The following is a 21359-nucleotide window of genomic DNA, read 5'->3' as shown; positions in this document are numbered from 1 at the left end:
GTAATATATGACACTTTAGACAGGCTTCCATGGTAATATATACCACTAGTTTTTGAAAATTTAGACTGGTTTCCATGGTAACATATACCGATAGTTTTTGACACTTTAGACAGGTTTCCATGGTAACATATACCAATAATGTATAACCAGCTAGACATGTTTCCATGGCAATCAATACTTACATTGTATGACTCTGTAGACAGGTGTAAGTTGTATTAACATGCTATCCACATCTCCAAATTTCTGTAACCCTTCCCTGTAAACAAAATTAGACAATAACCTAAAAATATACAAACTATTTATAAAGATGACAATGGTTTGGGTTTAATCTCTTTCTAAAGCATTCAAATCATACAGCACATATTCAGCATGTATACAGCACATACATATTTTAATAATTGAATAAGTTATTGCAGGAGTTGAAATTAGAATTATATCAAGCTAGTATATTACTGACTGACTTCAATACAATGTAACATTATTTGCTGTGATATTCTTATGAGTTACTTCCCTTGAATACACTGATCTGTGAAAGAATCACTGCTGCCCTGTAACTAATTAACAAACTATCTGAAAGTATTGAAATAGGAAATAGATGTAGAACAAGGACATTGAAATAATATAAATTGTTACAGCCCTTGATTTAATCTAAGCATGCCGAATTATGAGACCTCTCACCTCCATTGTCTATCCTCAGCTATACAGTACACATTACGACCTTCAAATGACACCAAGGTCACTGTTGGTCCTTGGTATGACATCACATGGTGAGCAAATCTAAAAAAAGATTTTAATGTTATGGATTTAGATTTTGATATTATTTTAATTTTTTTTTTCTTTCTGACATTCACACAGGCATTATTCATGGCTCTGTCTCAAGATCTGTGCAATTGTCTTACCGGTTTTGTGAGAGTCCATGTTCTGTGCTGTCGTACAGTAATGCCCAACTCTGACACTTTGATAGACGAGCCTGTCAAAAGAGGAAACACTGCAGAGATGCCTCATTTACACTACACAGAATAAATGGTCATTTGGCATGAAAAATCACACATTATGAAATTTTATACCGATATCACAAATGCAATTCTCTTGTACTATTCAAGATAAGTATTCTTGGCCATAGAGTAAGTATTAACTTGTTCATCAGAAGACTTATTTCACCAGCCTGTTCAGTGGACAGACTCTAACACAATATACATTTCATACAGACTATGGCCACTTTTTTTGTCATGTGAAGATGAAGCAATCATTTATCATTGTGCCAATCTAATTACAGCTGGCAAAAATTTATTTCTAAATCAAGGGAGTCAGTTAAATCAACAGAAATGTGAATGAAAGGAAACCAATGACATTTGGAGTTGGGTTCTTAACACCCTCCCCCCGCCCCCCCACAAAAAAAAAAAAAAAAAACACAAAAAAAAACTGGTAGTTCATGTAAGTAATAGACTAGAGATAATTATTTCCTGTGAGTACTTACAAGTTTCATCATGACCATGTAGGACGTTAGAAGTGGATTTTTATTTGAGGTTGAAGGAGCCTCGCTACCTTCTTCCTTGTCTGTGTGAGTGTATGAGGAGGGTAGAACAGTGGACAGTGCCCATAACATACCCATACACATACAGTACTTCCCCTCCACAAATTTCTCAAGAAGAGGAACTGGCGCACTGACTTCCTGTAAAACAGAAGCATAGAATGACACCACCCTGGTGTATAACATAACATATCTATTTGAGCTTATTTTACCCATTATTCTGATTGAAATTATTGCACTTAAATAGGAGTGTGCTAAATGCAGTGTCTGTATGTTGTTTATATGACAATAGTGGATAAGCAAATTCATCATTGCTCTAATTTGATTGGTCAAAATTAAGTAAGTTAACAGAATCTATAGACTTCAAGATCGACAAAACACATTAAAGGACTTGGAACATTGTGTTAATGGAGAGATGGAGTGAAAATTAAGAAAGGTATTCTCTTTTCTTCTTAAGGAACCAACAGATGTAAAGACAAAGAGAAGAGTTAATGTAAACAAAATGACTATCACTTCTAACCTCTTAGTTGTTTATCTGTTTATGTTGTGGATGCTCCCCATTAGCTTTAATTATCAGATGAAATGTGATATTTCCCCTGCTGGTATGAAACTCTGGTTCCTGGTTAACCAACTATAAAAAAACTCTGAGACGATACCTGGTGTACCAACTGTAAAGAAACTCTGAGACAACACCTGGTGTACCAACTGTAAAGAAACTCTGAGACAACACCTGGTGTACTAACTGTAAAGAAACTCTGAGACAACAGCTGGTGTACCAACTGTAAAGAAACTCTGAGACAACAGCTGATGTACCAGCTGTAAAGAAACTCTGAGACAACAGCTGGTGTACCAACTGTAAAGAAACTCTGAGACAACAGCTGGTGTACCAACTGTAAAGAAACTCTGAGACAACGGCTGGGTTACCAACTGTAAAGAAACTCTGAGACAACAGCTGATGTACCAACTGTAAAGAAATTCTGAGACAACACCTGGTGTACCAACTGTAAAGAAACTCTGAGACAACAGCTGGTGTACCAACTGTAAAGAAACTCTGAGACAACAGCTGATGTACCAGCTGTAAAGAAACTCTGAGACAACAGCTGGTGTACCAACTGTAAAGAAACTCTGAGACAACAGCTGATGTACCAGCTGTAAAGAAACTCTGAGACAACAGCTGGTGTACCAACTGTAAAGAAGCTCTGAGACAACAGCTGGTGTCTCTTGTAAAGAAACTCTGAGACGATACCTGGTGTACCAACTATTGAGAAACTCTGAGATGATACCTGGTGTACCAACTGTAAAGAAACTCTGAGACAACAGCTGATGTACCAACTGTAAAGAAGCTCTGAGACAACAGCTGGTGTCTCTTGTAAAGAAACTCTGAGACGATACCTGGTGTACCAACTGTAAAGAAACTCTGAGACAACACCTGGTGTACCAACTGTAAAGAAACTCTGAGACAACAGCTGGTGTACCAACTGTAAAGAAACTCTGAGACAACAGCTGGTGTACCAACTGTAAAGAAACTCTGAGACAACACCTGGTGTACCAACTGTAAAGAAACTCTGAGACAACAGCTGGTGTACCAACTGTAAAGAAACTCTGAGACAACAGCTGGTGTACCAACTGTAAAGAAACTCTGAGACAACAGCTGATGTACCAACTGTAAAGAAATTCTGAGACAACACCTGGTGTACCAACTGTAAAGAAACTCTGAGACAACAGCTGGTGTACCAACTGTAAAGAAACTCTGAGACAACAGCTGGTGTACCAACTGTAAAGAAATTCTGAGACAACAGCTGGTGTCTCTTGTAAAGAAACTCTGAGACAACAGCTGGTGTACCAACTGTAAAGAAACTCTGAGACAACAGCTGGTGTACCAACTGTAAAGAAATTCTGAGACAACAGCTGGTGTACCAACTGTAAAGAAACTCTGAGACAACAGCTGGTGTACCAACTGTAAAGAAACTCTGAGACAACAGCTGGTGTACCAACTGTAAAATAACTCTGAGACAACAGCTGGTGTACCAACTGTAAAGAAACTCTGAGACAACAGCTGGTGTACCAACTGTAAAGAAACTCTGAGACAACAGCTGGTGTACCAACTGTAAAGAAACTCTGAGACAACAGCTGGTGTACCAACTGTAAAGAAATTCTGAGACAACAGCTGGTGTACCAACTGTAAAGAAACTCTGAGACAACAGCTGATGTACCAACTGTAAAGAAACTCTGAGACAACAGCTGATGTACCAACTGTAAAGAAACTCTGAGACAACAGCTGGTGTACCAACTGTAAAATAACTCTGAGACAACAGCTGGTGTACCAGCTGTAAAGAAATTCTGAGACAACACCTGGTGTACCAACTGTAAAATAACTCTGAGACAACACCTGGTGTACCAACTGTAAAATAACTCTGAGACAACAGCTGGTGTACCAACTGTAAAGAAACTCTGAGACAACACCTGGTGTACCAGCTGTAAAGAAACTCTGAGACAACACCTGGTGTACCAACTGTAAAATAACTCTGAGACAACAGCTGGTGTACCAACTGTAAAGAAACTCTGAGACAACAGCTGATGTACCAACTGTAAAATAACTCTGAGACAACAGCTGGTGTACCAACTGTAAAGAAACTCTGAGACAACAGCTGGTGTACCAACTGTAAAGAAACTCTGAGACAACAGCTGATGTACCAACTGTAAAGAAATTCTGAGACAATAGCTGGTGTATCAACTGTAAAGAAACTCTGAGACAATAGCTGGTGTATCAACTGTAAAGAAACTCTGAGACAACAGCTGATGTACCAACTGTAAAGAAACTCTGAGACAACAGCTGATGTACCAACTGTAAAGAAACTCTGAGACAACAGCTGGTGTACCAACTGTAAAATAACTCTGAGACAACAGCTGGTGTACCAACTGTAAAGAAACTCTGAGACAACGGCTGGGTTACCAACTGTAAAGAAACTCTGAGACAACAGCTGGTGTACCAACTGTAAAGAAACTCTGAGACAACAGCTGGTGTACCAACTGTAAAATAACTCTGAGACAACGGCTGGGTTACCAACTGTAAAGAAACTCTGAGACAACAGCTGGTGTACCAACTGTAAAGAAACTCTGAGACAACGGCTGGGTTACCAACTGTAAAGAAACTCTGAGACAACAGCTGGTGTACCAACTGTAAAGAAACTCTGAGACAACGGCTGGGTTACCAACTGTAAAGAAACTCTGAGACAACAGCTGGTGTACCAGCTGTAAAGAAACTCTGAGACAACAGCTGGTGTATCAACTGTAAAGAAACTCTGAGACAACAGCTGGTGTACCAACTGTAAAGAAACTCTGAGACAACAGCTGGTGTACCAACTGTAAAGAAACTCTGAGATGATACCTGGTGTACCAACTGTAAAGAAATTCTGAGACAACAGCTGGTGTCTCTTGTAAAGAAACTCTGAGACAATAGCTGGTGTAACAACTGTAAAGAAACTCTGAGACAACAGCTGGTGTCTCTTGTAAAGAAACTCTGAGACAACGGCTGGTGTACCAACAGTAAAGAAACTCTGAGACAACACCTGGTGTACCAGCTGTAAAGAAACTCTGAGACACTAGCTGGTGTACCAACTGTAAAGAAACTCTGAGACAACAGCTGGTGTACCAACTGTAAAGAAACTCTGAGATGATACCTGGTGTACCAACTGTAAAGAAACTCTGAGACAACAGCTGGTGTACCAACTGTAAAGAAATTCTGAGACAACAGCTGGTGTCTCTTGTAAAGAAACTCTGAGACAACAGCTGGTGTATCAACTGTAAAGAAACTCTGAGACAACAGCTGGTGTACCAACTGTAAAGAAACTCTGAGATGATACCTGGTGTACCAGCTGTAAAGAAACTCTGAGACAACACCTGGTGTACCAACTGTAAAGAAACTCTGAGACAACAGCTGGTGTACCAACTGTAAAGAAACTCTGAGACAACACCTGGTGTACCAACTGTAAAGAAACTCTGAGACAACACCTGGTGTACCAACTGTAAAGAAACTCTGAGACAACACCTGGTGTACCAACTGTAAAGAAACTCTGAGACAACACCTGGTGTACCAACTGTAAAGAAACTCTGAGACAACACCTGGTGTACCAACTGTAAAGAAACTCTGAGACAACACCTGGTGTACCAACTGTAAAGAAACTCTGAGACAACACCTGGTGTACCAACTGTAAAGAAACTCTGAGACAACACCTGGTGTACCAACTGTAAAGAAACTCTGAGACAACAGCTGGTGTACCAACTGTAAAGAAACTCTGAGACAACACCTGGTGTACCAACTGTAAAGAAACTCTGAGACAACACCTGGTGTACCAACTGTAAAGAAACTCTGAGACAACACCTGGTGTACCAACTGTAAAGAAACTCTGAGACAACACCTGGTGTACCAACTGTAAAGAAACTCTGAGACAACAGCTGGTGTACCAACTGTAAAGAAACTCTGAGACAACAGCTGGTGTACCAACTGTAAAGAAACTCTGAGACAACACCTGGTGTACCAACTGTAAAGAAACTCTGAGACAACAGCTGGTGTACCAACTGTAAAGAAACTCTGAGACAACAGCTGGTGTACCAACTGTAAAGAAACTCTGAGACAACACCTGGTGTACCAACTGTAAAGAAACTCTGAGACAACACCTGGTGTACCAACTGTAAAGAAACTCTGAGACAACAGCTGGTGTACCAACTGTAAAGAAACTCTGAGACAACAGCTGGTGTACCAACTGTAAAGAAACTCTGAGACAACAGCTGGTGTACCAACTGTAAAGAAACTCTGAGACAACAGCTGGTGTACCAACTGTAAAGAAACTCTGAGACAACAGCTGGTGTACCAACTGTAAAGAAACTCTGAGACAACAGCTGGTGTACCAACTGTAAAGAAACTCTGAGACAACAGCTGGTGTACCAGCTGTAAAGAAACTGTGAGACAACAGCTGGTGTCTCTTGTAAAGAAACTCTGAGACAACGGCTGGTGTACCAACTGTAAAGAAACTCTGAGACAACAGCTGGTGTACCAACTGTAAAGAAATTCTGAGACAACAGCTGGTGTCTCTTGTAAAGAAACTGTGAGACAACAGCTGGTGTCTCTTGTAAAGAAACTCTGAGACAACAGCTGGTGTACCAACTGTAAAGAAACTCTGAGACAACAGCTGGTGTACCAACTGTAAAGAAACTCTGAGACAACACCTGGTGTACCAACTGTAAAGAAACTCTGAGACAACAGCTGGTGTACCAACTGTAAAGAAACTCCGAGACAACAGCTGATGTACCAACTGTAAAGAAACTCTGAGACAACACCTGGTGTACCAACTGTAAAGAAACTCTGAGACAACACCTGGTGTACCAACTGTAAAGAAACTCTGAGACAACAGCTGGTGTACCAACTGTAAAGAAATTCTGAGACAACAGCTGGTGTCTCTTGTAAAGAAACTCTGAGACAACGGCTGGTGTACCAACTGTAAAGAAATTCTGAGACAACAGCTGGTGTCTCTTGTAAAGAAACTCTGAGACAACGGCTGGTGTACCAACTGTAAAGAAATTCTGAGACAACAGCTGGTGTACCAACTGTAAAGAAATTCTGAGACAACAGCTGGTGTCTCTTGTAAAGAAACTCTGAGACAACGGCTGGTGTACCAACTGTAAAGAAATTCTGAGACAACAGCTGGTGTACCAACTGTAAAGAAATTCTGAGACAACAGCTGGTGTCTCTTGTAAAGAAACTCTGAGACAACGGCTGTTGTACCAACTGTAAAGAAATTCTGAGACAACAGCTGGTGTACCAACTGTAAGAAACTCTGAGACAACAGCTGGTGTACCAACTGTAAAGAAATTCTGAGACAACAGCTGGTGTCTCTTGTAAAGAAACTCTGAGACAACGGCTGGTGTACCAACTGTAAAGAAATTCTGAGACAACAGCTGGTGTACAACTGTAAAGAAATTCTGAGACAACAGCTGGTGTACCAACTGTAAAGAAATTCTGAGACAATACCTGGTGTACCAACTGTAAAATAACTCTGAGACAACGGCTGGTGTACCAGCTGTAAAGAAACTCTGAGACAACAGCTGGTGTACCAACTGTAAAGAAACTCTGAGACAACACCTGGTGTACCAGCTGTAAAGAAACTCTGAGACAACAGCTGGTGTACCAACTGTAAAGAAATTCTGAGACAATAGCTGGTGTACCAACTGTAAAATAACTCTGAGACAACAGCTGGTGTACCAGCTGTAAAGAAACTCTGAGACAACAGCTGGTGTACCAACTGTAAAATAACTCTGAGACAACACCTGGTGTACCAACAGTAAAGAAACTCTGAGACAACACCTGGTGTACCAGCTGTAAAGAAACTCTGAGACACTAGCTGGTGTACCAGCTGTAAAGAAACTCTGAGACAACAGCTGGTGTACCAACTGTAAAATATCTCTGAGACAACAGCTGGTGTACCAGCTGTAAAGAAACTCTGAGACAATAGCTGGTGTACCAACTGTAAAGAAACTCTGAGACAATACCTGGTGTACCAACTGTAAAATAACTCTGAGACAACACCTGGTGTACCAGCTGTAAAGAAACTCTGAGACAACAGCTGGTGTACCAACTGTAAAATAACTCTGAGACAACAGCTGGTGTACCAACTGTAAAGAAACTCTGAGACAATACCTGGTGTCTCTTGTAAAGAAACTCTGAGACAACAGCTGGTGTCTCTTGTAAAGAAACTCTGAGACAACAGCTGGTGTCTCTTGTAAAGAAACTCTGAGACAACAGATGGTGTACCAACTGTAAAGAAACTCTGAGACAATACCTGCTGTACCAATTATAAAGAAACTCTGAAACAATACCTGGTGTCTCTTGTAAAGAAACTCTGAGACAACAGCTGGTGTACCAACTGTAAAATAACTCTGAGACAACACCTGGTGTACCAACTATAAAGAAACTCTGAGACAACAGCTGGTGTCTCTTGTAAAGAAACTCTGAGACAATACCTGATGTCTCTTGTAAAGAAACTCTGAGACAACAGCTGGTGTACCAACTGTAAAGAAACTCTGAGACAATACCTGCTGTACCAATTATAAAGAAACTCTGAAACAATACCTGGTGTCTCTTGTAAAGAAACTCTGAGACAACAGCTGGTGTACCAACTGTAAAATAACTCTGAGACAACACCTGGTGTACCAACTGTAAGAAACTCTGAGACAACAGCTGGTGTACCAACTGTAAAGAAACTCTGAGACAATATCTGGTGTCTCTTGTAAAGAAACTCTGAGACAACAGCTGGTGTACCAACTGTAAAATAACTCTGAGACAACAGCTGGTGTCTCTTGTAAAGAAACTCTGAGACAATACCTGGTGTACCAACTGTAAAGAAACTCTGAGACAATACCTGGTGTCTCTTGTAAAGAAACTCTGAGACAACAGCTGGTGTACCAACTGTAAAATAACTCTGAGACAACAGCTGGTGTACCAACTGTAAAGAAGCTCTGAGACAACAGCTGGTGTCTCTTGTAAAGAAACTCTGAGACAATACCTGGTGTACCAACTGTAAAGAAACTCTGAGACAACAGCTGGTGTACCAACTGTAAAGAAACTCTGAGACAATACCTGGTGTCTCTTGTAAAGAAACTCTGAGACAACAGCTGGTGTCTCTTGTAAAGAAACTCTGAGACAACAGCTGGTGTCTCTTGTAAAGAAACTCTGAGACAACAGCTGGTGTACCAACTGTAAAGAAACTCTGAGACAATACCTGCTGTACCAATTATAAAGAAACTCTGAAACAATACCTGGTGTCTCTTGTAAAGAAACTCTGAGACAACAGCTGGTGTACCAACTGTAAAATAACTCTGAGACAACACCTGGTGTACCAACTATAAAGAAACTCTGAGACAACAGCTGGTGTCTCTTGTAAAGAAACTCTGAGACAATACCTGGTGTCTCTTGTAAAGAAACTCTGAGACAACAGCTGGTGTACCAACTGTAAAGAAACTCTGAGACAATACCTGCTGTACCAATTATAAAGAAACTCTGAAACAATACCTGGTGTCTCTTGTAAAGAAACTCTGAGACAACAGCTGGTGTACCAACTGTAAAATAACTCTGAGACAACACCTGGTGTACCAACTGTAAGAAACTCTGAGACAACAGCTGGTGTACCAACTGTAAAGAAACTCTGAGACAACAGCTGGTGTCTCTTGTAAAGAAACTCTGAGACAATACCTGGTGTACCAACTGTAAAGAAACTCTGAGACAATACCTGGTGTCTCTTGTTGTAAAGAAACTCTGAGACAACAGCTGGTGTACCAACTGTAAAATAACTCTGAGACAACAGCTGGTGTACCAACTGTAAAGAAGCTCTGAGACAACAGCTGGTGTCTCTTGTAAAGAAACTCTGAGACAATACCTGGTGTACCAACTGTAAAGAAACTCTGAGACAACAGCTGGTGTACCAACTGTAAAGATTTCTGACACGATACAGAATCTTAACAGTAAGATCGCCTACCTGTTCCTCCGGCATTTTGGACCCTGTCATGATGGTGTAGACCCAGTTGTGAACCCCCCAGAAAACATGTGGACTGTGACGATGTGTCCACTGCTTGAAGTCCTCGAATGTCAGCTTCTCATTTATACCAAACTGTAAACAAAAATTAAAATTCAGTTTCTCATTCAGGTTCTTGTTTATACCGAACTGTACACAAAAAAATAATCATGATCATAACAAATGGTCAAGAAACAGCAATTTCTATCATTTATTTTGAATACTTAAAGTCAAGTCACTCTCGTTACATATACCTGTCGTATAATGTGAACATCTATGTTTAGTCTACCTTATGTATACTGTGAACACCTATACGGAGTTAATCACAGTCATAAGAAGTGTGTAAGACTGTTAGTGGAGACTTACTACTGGAATCATAGGAATTTACCACAGAGTTTATGGGGATTTACCACAGGAATAATGGGGATTTACCACAGAAATTATGGGGGATTTACCACAGGAATTATGGGGATTTACTGCAGGAATTATTGAGATTTACCACAGGAATAATGGGAATTTACCACAGGAATTATTGAGATTTACCACAGGAATAATGGGAATTTACCACAGGAATTATGGGGGGATTTACCACAGAAATTATGGGGATTTACCACGAGAATCATGGGAATTTACCACAGGAATAATGAAAATTTACCACAGGAATTATGGGGGATTTACCACAGGAATTATGGGGATTTACCACTGGAATCATGCGAATTCACCACAGGAATTATGGGGATTTACCACAGTAATTATGGGGGATTATTTCCAAGAAACAGAGGGGATTTACAACAGGAATCATGGGCATTAACCATAGGAAATCTTGAGCAGAGGAGATAAGTCGCCTGTTCAGCAATACAGTCTACATATGTTACCTTGTTTTCATCACCCTGTGTGATGTCTACATACACAACAGTTCATCATCCTGTGTGATATCTACATACACAACAGTTCACTCCTTTGTGTGACCTCTACATACACAACTGTTAATCACCAAGCTGTGTGACCTCTATATAACCTACAGCTCATCACCAAGCTGTGTGACCTCTATATAACCTACAGCTCATCACCAAGCTGTGTGACCTCTATATAAACAAAAGTTCATCACCCAGCTGTGTGACCTCTACATACACAACAGTTCACCACCCTGTGTGACCTCTACATACACAACACTTTGTCACCTTGTGTGACCTCTACATGCACAACACTTTGACACCTTGTGTGACCTCTACATGCACAACAATCTTGTCACCTTGTGTGACCTCTACATGCACAACACTTTGTCACCTTGTGTGACCTCTACATGCATAACACTTTGTCACCTTGTGTGACCTCTATATAAATGACAGATTATCACCTCATACACAGCCAAGGTTGTGTAATTTACATAAAATGTAGAAAAGGCCACTGTTTGCCTTCTCTGACAAGTCGGACTGTTTATATAATATTTGCAAATCTAACCAGGCACTTAATTTAACAAAAGATTGTTGCTTATTTTAAATGCCAGGCTGAACTCATTGTAATCTGATCATCTCTTCAAAGGCTGTCTTCCAGAATCCATGTTCCAATCTGACTTTAGAAGCCTCATTAAAAATGTACATATGTGTCTGAAAAAGCAACTTGAGCCAATGTTGATCTTCTTGTGCTCAAACATCATTCAAATATCTACTTTATACCCATTACAAAATGTGAAATTAAGCAAAGTTATGGAATAAGGTCAGCATGCATCTACATATCCTTAGAGGTATTTTTGAAAATAATTGTGAAACATTAAGCTCCCTGACACTGGTCTTTAAATCATGACGTCCTATCTATACCTTTCCTACTATACAGACATAGAGGAGTAATGATATTCCATTCAATATTGCGTATATTTCTCTTGTATGCCAGAATAAATAATCTGCCATTATCATGATATATATATATATGATATTCAACAGGAAAGCAATGAATTTTTTTTCATTACATTTCAATGGAAAAACAAATGAGGAAAAAAATCAACATAAACAAGAGTCTCTCGGAACTGTATGTGTAGCCTGCATAAAGTGTCACGGTCACCCAGAAATCAAACTGAATGTCAAAACTAATCTGTACCCTTCCAACAAGAAGCCATATACCAAATTTCATTTCTATAACTCAAAGCATAACCAAAGAAAGTCCAGAAAATAATATTCCCAGTGAATTTTCTAAGTTCAAAGGGGCATTACTCTGCCAAGAAGGGTCACAGACAGCTGGAAATCGAACTTAATCTGTACCCTTGCAACAAAAAGCCATATACTTAATTTCATTTCAATAACTCAGAGGATAACCCAAACAAGAGGCCCATGGGCCTTAACGGTCATCTGACAAAAAGCAAGCCAAACCTAGAAAGTGGGTTGAGGTCATTCATTTGAACAAACTTGGTAGCCTCTCCTCCAAGCATCTTACAGGCCCAATATCAGCACTCATGGACTTTTGCTTGTTGAGAAGAAGTCGTTTGTATATTTTAACATATTTGACCCCTGTGACCTTGAAAGTGGGTTGAGGTCATTCATTTGAATAAACTTGGTAGCCTTTCCTCCCAGCATGCTACAGACCCAATATCGGCTCTCATAGACTTTTGCTTATTGAGATGAAGTCCTTTGTATATTTTAACATATTTGACCCCTGTGACCTTGAAAGTTGTTCAAGGTCATTCATTTCAATAAACTTGGTAGCCTTTCCTCCCAGCATGCTACAGACCCAATATCGGCACTCATAGACTTTTGCTTATTGAGATGAAGTCCTTTGTATATTTTAACATATTTGACCCCTGTGACCTTGAAAGTGGGCCAAGGTCATTCATTTGAACAAACTTTGTAGGGCTCCATGCCAGCATGCTATGGGCCAAGTATTAGCCCCCTAGGCCTTCTAGTATTTGAGAAGAAGTTATTTAAAGATTTTGACATATTTGACCCCTGTGACCTTGAAAGTTGTTCAAGGTCATTCATTTAAACAAACTTGATAGCCCTTCATCCCAGCATGCCACAGGCACAATATCAGCAATCTGAGCCTTTTGGTTATTGAGAAGAAGTTGTTTAAAGATTTTAACATATTTGACCCCTGTGACCTTTAAAGTGGGTCAAGGTCATTCATTTGAACAAACTTGGTAGTCCTTCATCCCAGCATGCTACAGGCCTTATTTTAGTTGCCTGGGCCTTTTGATTACTGAGAAGAAGTCCTTTGAAGATTTAAAGACATTTGACCCCTGTGACCTTGAATGAAGGTCAAGGTCATTCATTTGTACAAACTTGGTAGGGTTTCATCAAAGCAAGCTACAGGCTAAATATTAGTTGCCTGGGCCCTCCAGTTATTGAGAAGAAGTCGTTTGAAGATTTTAAGACATTTGACCCCTGTGACCTTGAATGAAGGTCAAGGTCATTCTTTTTAACAAACTTGGTAGGGCTTCATCAAAGCAAGCTACAGGCCAAATATTAGTTGCCTGGGCCTTCCAATTATTGAGAAGAAGTCGTTTGAATGAAAAGTTTACGGACGGCGCACGGCGCACGACGACGGACGAAGCATGATGACTATAGGTCATCGGACCCTTCGGGTCAGATGACCTAAAAAGTCCGGAAAACAATATTCCAAGAGAATTTTCTAAGTTCAAAGGGGCATTACTCTGCCAAAAAGTGTCACAGACAGCCGGAAATTGAACTTAATCTGTAACCTTCGAACAAGAAGCCATATACCGTATTTCAATTTGATAAATCAAAGCATAACCAAAAAAAGTCCAGAAAACTTTCGTAGGGAAGCCCCCGAAGACACCGACGCCTGACGACGGACAAAGTGATCCCTAAGTGTCTGTCAGCTCTACAGGTGACACAATAAAACAGTGTAAAATATTTATTGGGAAATATCAACATATCAAATGACGTCAGAGAGTATAGGATATCTAGACAACAAGATGACAATATTTTGAATATGTTCACCACATTTTACGCTATTACCTGGTAGAAAAACTGTTTTACATACCAAATAAGAAAAAAACATGAAATGTACACAGCAAATATTTGATGGACACTTGATTTATTCAAGTATGTACCCCAAACAAGAAAACTGAATTGCAATGAAGTGACTAGAAAGCTACATTTTGATTGGTCAATATCATCACTTGTCATTTCCTTTATCATCAGTTTTTATTACATTGATAAATTCCAGTATATCACGAGCAAAAATGTAATAAAACTAATAAGAATAACAAGTAAGAAATATAATTCCTTATACAAGTAGTAGAATTAAACACATGAAAACAAATATCTACCATCAACACAATTCTTTCAGTGTTTCAAAATTTGACAGGTTCACAGAGAAATATATACAGATATCTTCTTGTCTCAATAAGTCACAATGATACAATATTGCAAAATTAATGATTAATCTATTGTATTTTGAAGTACTCATTGTGTCTGGTATACATGTACTACAATGGGTTGGTGTGTGTTATACATGTACTACAATGGGTTGGTGTGTGTGTTATACATGTACTACAATGGGTTGGTGTGTGTGTTATACATGTACTACAATGGGTTGGTGTGTGTGTTATACATGTACTACAGTGGGTTTGTGTGTGTTATACATGTACTACAATGGGTTGGTGTGTGTTATACATGTACTACAATGGGTTGGTGTGTGTGTTATACATGTACTACAATGGGTTGGTGTGTGTGTTATACATGTACTACAATGGGTTGGTGTGTGTGTTATACATGTACTACAGTGGGTTTGTGTGTGTTATACATGTACTACAATGGGTTGGTGTGTGTTATACATGTACTACAATAGGTTGGTGTGTGTGTTATACATGTACTACAATGGGTTGGTGTGTGTGTTATAAATGTCCTACAATGTGTTGGTGTGTGTGTTATACATGTACTAAAATGGGTTGGTGTGTGTTATACATGTCCTACAATGGGTTGTTGTGTGTGTTATACATGTCCTACAATGGGTTGGTGTGTGTTATACATGTACTACAATGGGTTGGTGTGTGTTATACATGTACTACAATGTGTTGGTGTGTGTGTTATACATGTACTACAATGGGTTGGTGTGTGTTATACATGTACTACAATGGGTTGGTGTGTGTGTTATACATGTACTACAATGGGTTGGTGTGTGTGTTATACATGTCCTACAATGTGTTGATGTGTGTTATACATGTACTACAATGGGTTGGTGTGTGTGTTATACATGTACTACAATGGGTTGGTGTGTGTTATACATGTACTACAATGGGTTGGTGTGTGTTATACATGTACGACGATGGGTTGGTGTGTGTGTTATACATGTCCTACAATGGGTTGGTGTGTGTTATACATGTCCTACAATGTGTTGGTGTGTGTTATACATGTACTACAATGGGTTGGTGTGTGTTATACATGTACTACAATGGGTTGGTGTGTGTGTTATACATGTACTGTTGTGTGTTATACATGTACTACAATGGGTTGGTGTGTGTGTTATACATGTACTACAATGGGTTGGTGTGTGTGTTATACATGTACTACAATGGGTTGGTGTGTGTGTTATACATGTACTACAATGGGTTGGTGTGTGTGTTATACATGTACTACAATGGGTTGGTGTGTGTGTTATACATGTACTACAATGGGTTGGTGTGTGTTATACATGTACTACAATGGGTTGGTGTGTGTGTTATACATGTACTGTGTGTGTTATACATGTGTTACTACAATGGGTTGGTGTGTGTTATACATGTACTACAATGGGTTGGTGTGTGTGTTATACATGTACTACAATGGGTTGGTGTGTGTTATACATGTACTACAATGTGTTGGTGTGTGTGTTATACATGTACTACAATGGGTTGGTGTGTGTTATACATGTACTACAATGGGTGTGTGTGTTATACATGCATGTGTGTGTGTGTTATACATGTACTACAATGGGTTGGTGTGTGTGTTATACATGTCCTACAATGTTGGTGTGTGTGTGTGTTATACATGTACTACAATGGGTTGTGTGTATACATGATGTGTGTGTGTGTTATACATGTACTACAATGGGTTGGCGTCTGTGTTATACATGTACTACAATGGGTTGGTGTGTGTTATACATGTCCTACAATGTGTTGGTGTGTGTTATACGTGTACTACAATGGGTTGGTGTGTGTTATACATGTCCTACAATGTGTTGGTATGTGTTATACATGTCCTACAATGTGTTGGTGTGTGTGTTATACATGTACTACAATGGGTTGGTTTGTGTTATACATGTACTACAATGGGTTAGCATCTGTGTTATACATGTACTACAATGGGTTGGTGTGTGTTATACATGTCCTACAATGGGTTGGTGTGTGTTATACGTGTACTACAATGGGTTGGTGTGTGTGTTATACATGTACTACAATGGGTTGGTGTGTGTTATACATGTCCTACAATGTGTTGGTGTGTGTTATACATGTACTACAATGGGTTGGTGTGTGTTATACATGTCCTACAATGTGTTGGTGTGTGTTATACGTGTACTACAATGGGTTGGTGTGTGTGTTATACATGTACTACAATGGGTTGATGTGTGTTATACATGTACTACAATGGGTTGGTGTGTGTGTTATACATGTCCTACAATGTGTTGATGTGTGTTATACATGTACTACAATGGGTTGGTGTGTGTGTTATACATGTACTACAATGTGTTGTGTGTGTTATACATGTACTACAATTGGTTGGTGTGTGTGTTATACATGTACTACAATGTGTTGGTGTGTGTGTTATACATGTACTACAATGTGTTGGTGTGTGTTATACATGTACTACAATGTGTTGGTGTGTGTGTTATACATGTACTACAATGGGTTGATGTGTGTTATACATGTACTACAATGGGTTGGTGTGTGTGTTATACATGTCCTACAATGTGTTGGTGTGTGTTATACATGTACTACAATGTGTTGGTGTGTGTTATACATGTACTACAATGGGTTGGTGTATGTGTTATACATGTACTACAATGGGTTGATGTGTGTGTTATACATGTACTACAATGGGTTGGTGTGTGTGTTATACATGTACTACAATGGGTTGATGTGTGTTATACATGTACTACAATGGGTTGGTGTGTGTGTTATACATGTACTACAATGGGTTGGTGTGTGTTATACATGTACTACAATGGGTTGATGTGTGTGTTATACATGTACTACAATGGGTTGGTGTGTGTGTTATACATGTACTACAATGGGTTGATGTGTGTGTTATACATGTACTACAATGGGTTGATGTGTGTGTTATACATGTACTACAATGGGTTGGTGTGTGTTATACATGTACTACAATGTGTTGGTGTGTGTTATACATGTACTACAATGGGTTGATGTGTGTGTTATACATGTACTACAATGGGTTGGTGTGTGTGTTATACATGTACTACAATGGGTTGGTATGTGTTATACATGTACTACAATGGGTTGGTGTGTGTTATACATGTACTACAATTGGTTGGTGTGTGTTATACATGTACTACAATGGGTTGGTGTGTGTGTTATACATGTACTACAATGTGTTGGTGTGTGTGTTATACATGTACTACAATGTGTTGGTGTGTGTTATACATGTACTAAAATGGGTTGGTGTGTGTGTTATACATGTCCTACAATGTGTTGGTGTGTGTGTTATACATGTCCTACAATGGGTTGTTGTGTGTGTTATACATGTCCTACAATGGGTTGGTGTGTGTGTTATACATGTACTACAACAGGTTGGTGTGTGTGTTATACATGTACTACAATAGGTTGGTGTGTGTGTTATACATGTACTACAATGGGTTGGTGTGTGTGTTATACATGTACGACGATGGGTTGATGTGTGTTATACATGTACTACAATGGGTTGGTGTGTGTTATACATGTACTACAATGGGTTGGTGTGTGTTATACATGTACTACAATGGGTTGGTGTGTGTTATACATGTACTACAATGGGTTGGTGTGTGTTATACATGTACTACAATGGGTTGATGTGTGTGTTATACATGTACTACAATGGGTTGGTGTGTGTTATACATGTACTACAATGGGTTGGTGTGTGTTAACATGTACTACAATGGGTTGGTGTGTGTGTTATACATGTACTACAATGGGTTGGTGTGTGTGTTATACATGTACTACAATGTGTTGGTGTGTGTGTTATACATGTCCTACAATGTGTTGGTGTGTGTTATATGTGTGTGTGTTATACATGTACTACAATACATGTATGGGTTGGTGTGTGTTATACATGTACTACAATGGGTTGGTGTGTGTTATACATGTACTACAATGGGTTGATGTGTGTTATACATGTACTACAATGGGTTGGTGTGTGTTATACATGTGTGTGTGTGTGTTATACATGGGTTGGTGTGTGTGTTACAGGTTGGTGTGTGTTATACATGTACTACAATGGGTTGGTGTGTGTGTTATACATGTACTACAATGGGTTGGTGTGTGTTATACATGTACTACAATGGGTTGGTGTGTGTGTTATACATGTACTACAATGGGTTGTGTTATGTGTGTGTGTGTTATACATGTGTGGGTTGGTGTGTGTGTTATACATGTACTACAATGGGTTGGTGTGTGTTATACATGTACTACAATGGGTTGGTGTGTGTGTTATACATGTACTACAATGGGTTGGTGTGTGTTATACATGTCCTACAATGGGTTGGTGTGTGTGTTAACTACATGTTGGTGTGTGTGTTATACATGTACTACAATGGGTTGGTGTGTGTTATACATGTACTACAATGGGTTGTGTGTGTGTTATACATGTACTACAATGGGTTGTTGTGTTGTGTGTTATACATGTACTACAATGGGTTGGTGTGTGTGTTATACATGTACTACAATGGGTTGGTGTGTGTGTTATACATGTACTACAATGGGTTGGTGTGTGTGTTATACATGTACTACAATGTGTTGATGTGTGTGTTATACATGTACTACAATAGGTTGGTGTGTGTGTTATACATGTACTACAATGTGTTGTGTGTGTTATACATGTACTACAATTGGTTGGTGTGTGTGTTATACATGTACTACAATTGGTTGGTGTGTGTTATACATGTACTACAATGGGTTGGTGTGTGTTATGTGTGTTGGTGTGTGTGTTATACATGTACTACAATGGGTTGGTGTGTGTGTTAAACATGTATTACAATGGGTTGGTGTGTGTGTTATACATGTACTACAATGGGTTGGTGTGTGTGTTATACATGTACTACAATTGGTTGGTGTGTGTGTTATACAATTGGTTGGTGTGTGTGTTATACATGTACTACAATGTGGTGTGTGTGTTAAACATGTATTACAATGGGTTGGTGTGTGTGTTATACATGTACTACAATGGGTTGGTGTGTGTGTTATACATGTACTACAATGGGTTGGTGTGTGTGTTATACATGTACTACAATGGGTTGGTGTGTGTGTTATACATGTACTACAATGGGTTGGTGTGTGTGTTATACATGTACTACAATGGGTTGGTGTGTGGTTTATACATGTACTATAATGGGTTGGTGTGTGTTATACATGTACTACAATGTGTTGGTGTGTGTGTTATACATGTACTACAATGGGTTGGTGTGTGTGTTATACATGTACTACAATGGGTTGGTGTGTGTGTTAAACATGTATTACAATGGGTTGGTGTGTGTGTTATACATGTACTACAATGGGTTTGTGTGTGTTATACATGTACTACAATGGGTTGGCATCTGTGTTATACATGTACTACAATGGGTTGGTGTGTGTGTTATACATGTACTATAATGGGTTGGCATCTGTGTTATACATGTACTACAATGGGTTGGTGTGTGTTATACATGTCCTACAATGTGTTGGTGTGTGTTATACATGTACTACAATGGGTTGGCATCTGTGTTATACATGTACTACAATGGGTTGGTGTGTGGTTTATACATGTACTATAATGGGTTGGTGTGTGTTATACATGTACTACAATGTGTTGGTGTGTGTGTTATACATGTACTACAATGGGTTGGTGTGTGTGTTATACATGTACTACAATGGGTTGGTGTGTGTGTTAAACATGTACTACAATGGGTTGGTGTGTGTGTTATACATGTACTACAATGTGTTGGTGTGTGGTTTATACATGTACTATAATGGGTTGGTGTGTGTTATACATGTACTACAATGTGTTGGTGTGTGTGTTATACATGTACTACAATGGGTTGTTGTGTGTGTTATACATGTACTACAATGGGTTGGTGTGTGTTATACATGTACTACAATGGGTTGGTGTGTGTTATACATGTACTACAATGGGTTGGTGTGTGTTATACATGTACTACAATGGGTTGATGTGTGTGTTATACATGTACTACAATGGGTTGGTGTGTGTGTTATACATGTACTACAATGGGTTGGTGTGTGTGTTATACATGTACTACAATGGGTTGGTGTGTGTGTTATACATGTACTACAATGGGTTGGTGTGTGTGTTATACATGTACTACAATGGGTTGGTGTGTGTGTTATACATGTACTACAATGGGTTGGTGTGTGTGTTATACATGTACTACAATGGGTTGGTGTGTGTTATACATGTCCTACAATGTGTTGGTGTGTGTGTTATACATGTACTACAATGGGTTGGTGTGTGTGTTATACATGTACTACAATGGGTTGGTGTGTGTTATACATGTACTACAATGGGTTGATGTGTGTGTTATACATGTACTACAATGGGTTGGTGTGTGTTATACATGTACTACAATGGGTTGATGTGTGTGTTATACATGTACTACAATGGGTTGGTGTGTGTTATACATGTATTACAATGGGTTGGTGTGTGTTATACATGTCCTACAATGTGTTGGTGTGTGTGTTATACATGTACTACAATGGGTTGGTGTGTGTTATACATGTACTACAATGGGTTGGTGTGTGTGTTATACATGTACTACAATGGGTTGGTGTGTGTGTTATACATGTACTACAATGGGTTGGTGTGTGTTGATGTGTGTGTTATACATGTACTACAATGGGTTGATGTGTGTGTTATACATGTACTACAATGGGTTGGTGTGTGTTATACATGTACTACAATGGGTTGGTGTGTGTGTTATACATGTACTACAATGGGTTGGTGTGTGTGTTATACATGTATTACAATGGGTTGGTGTGTGTTATACATGTGCTGTACTACAATGTGTTGTGTGTGTTATACATGTACTACAATGGGTTGGTGTGTGTTATACATGTACTACAATGGGTT

At 39.2% G+C, this 21359-nt stretch overlaps 1 protein-coding gene across 1 annotated transcript in view; it reads right to left on the bottom strand.

Annotated features, from left to right (window-relative positions):
• Positions 1 to 21359, bottom strand: part of LOC132553874 (uncharacterized) — a 36229-nt gene that overhangs the window by 3063 nt on the left and 11807 nt on the right. The window contains exons 5-9 of the mRNA XM_060218154.1: positions 10060 to 10191; positions 1478 to 1672; positions 900 to 970; positions 679 to 777; positions 183 to 256 (exon numbers count right to left, since the gene is read on the bottom strand). Of these exons, the coding sequence (XP_060074137.1) occupies positions 183 to 256; positions 679 to 777; positions 900 to 970; positions 1478 to 1672; positions 10060 to 10191 (571 nt within the window). The remainder of the gene's footprint in view (positions 1 to 182; positions 257 to 678; positions 778 to 899; positions 971 to 1477; positions 1673 to 10059; positions 10192 to 21359) is intronic.

The sequence above is a fragment of the Ylistrum balloti genome, unplaced genomic scaffold (assembly GCF_031769215.1).
Source record: "Ylistrum balloti isolate Yb309-2 unplaced genomic scaffold, AGI_CSIRO_Ybal_v1 Utg370362, whole genome shotgun sequence".
Classification (NCBI taxonomy): Eukaryota; Metazoa; Mollusca; class Bivalvia; order Pectinida; family Pectinidae; genus Ylistrum; species Ylistrum balloti.
Note: the sequence above shows the minus strand (reverse complement) of the source record. Positions and strands in the feature narration are given on the sequence as shown.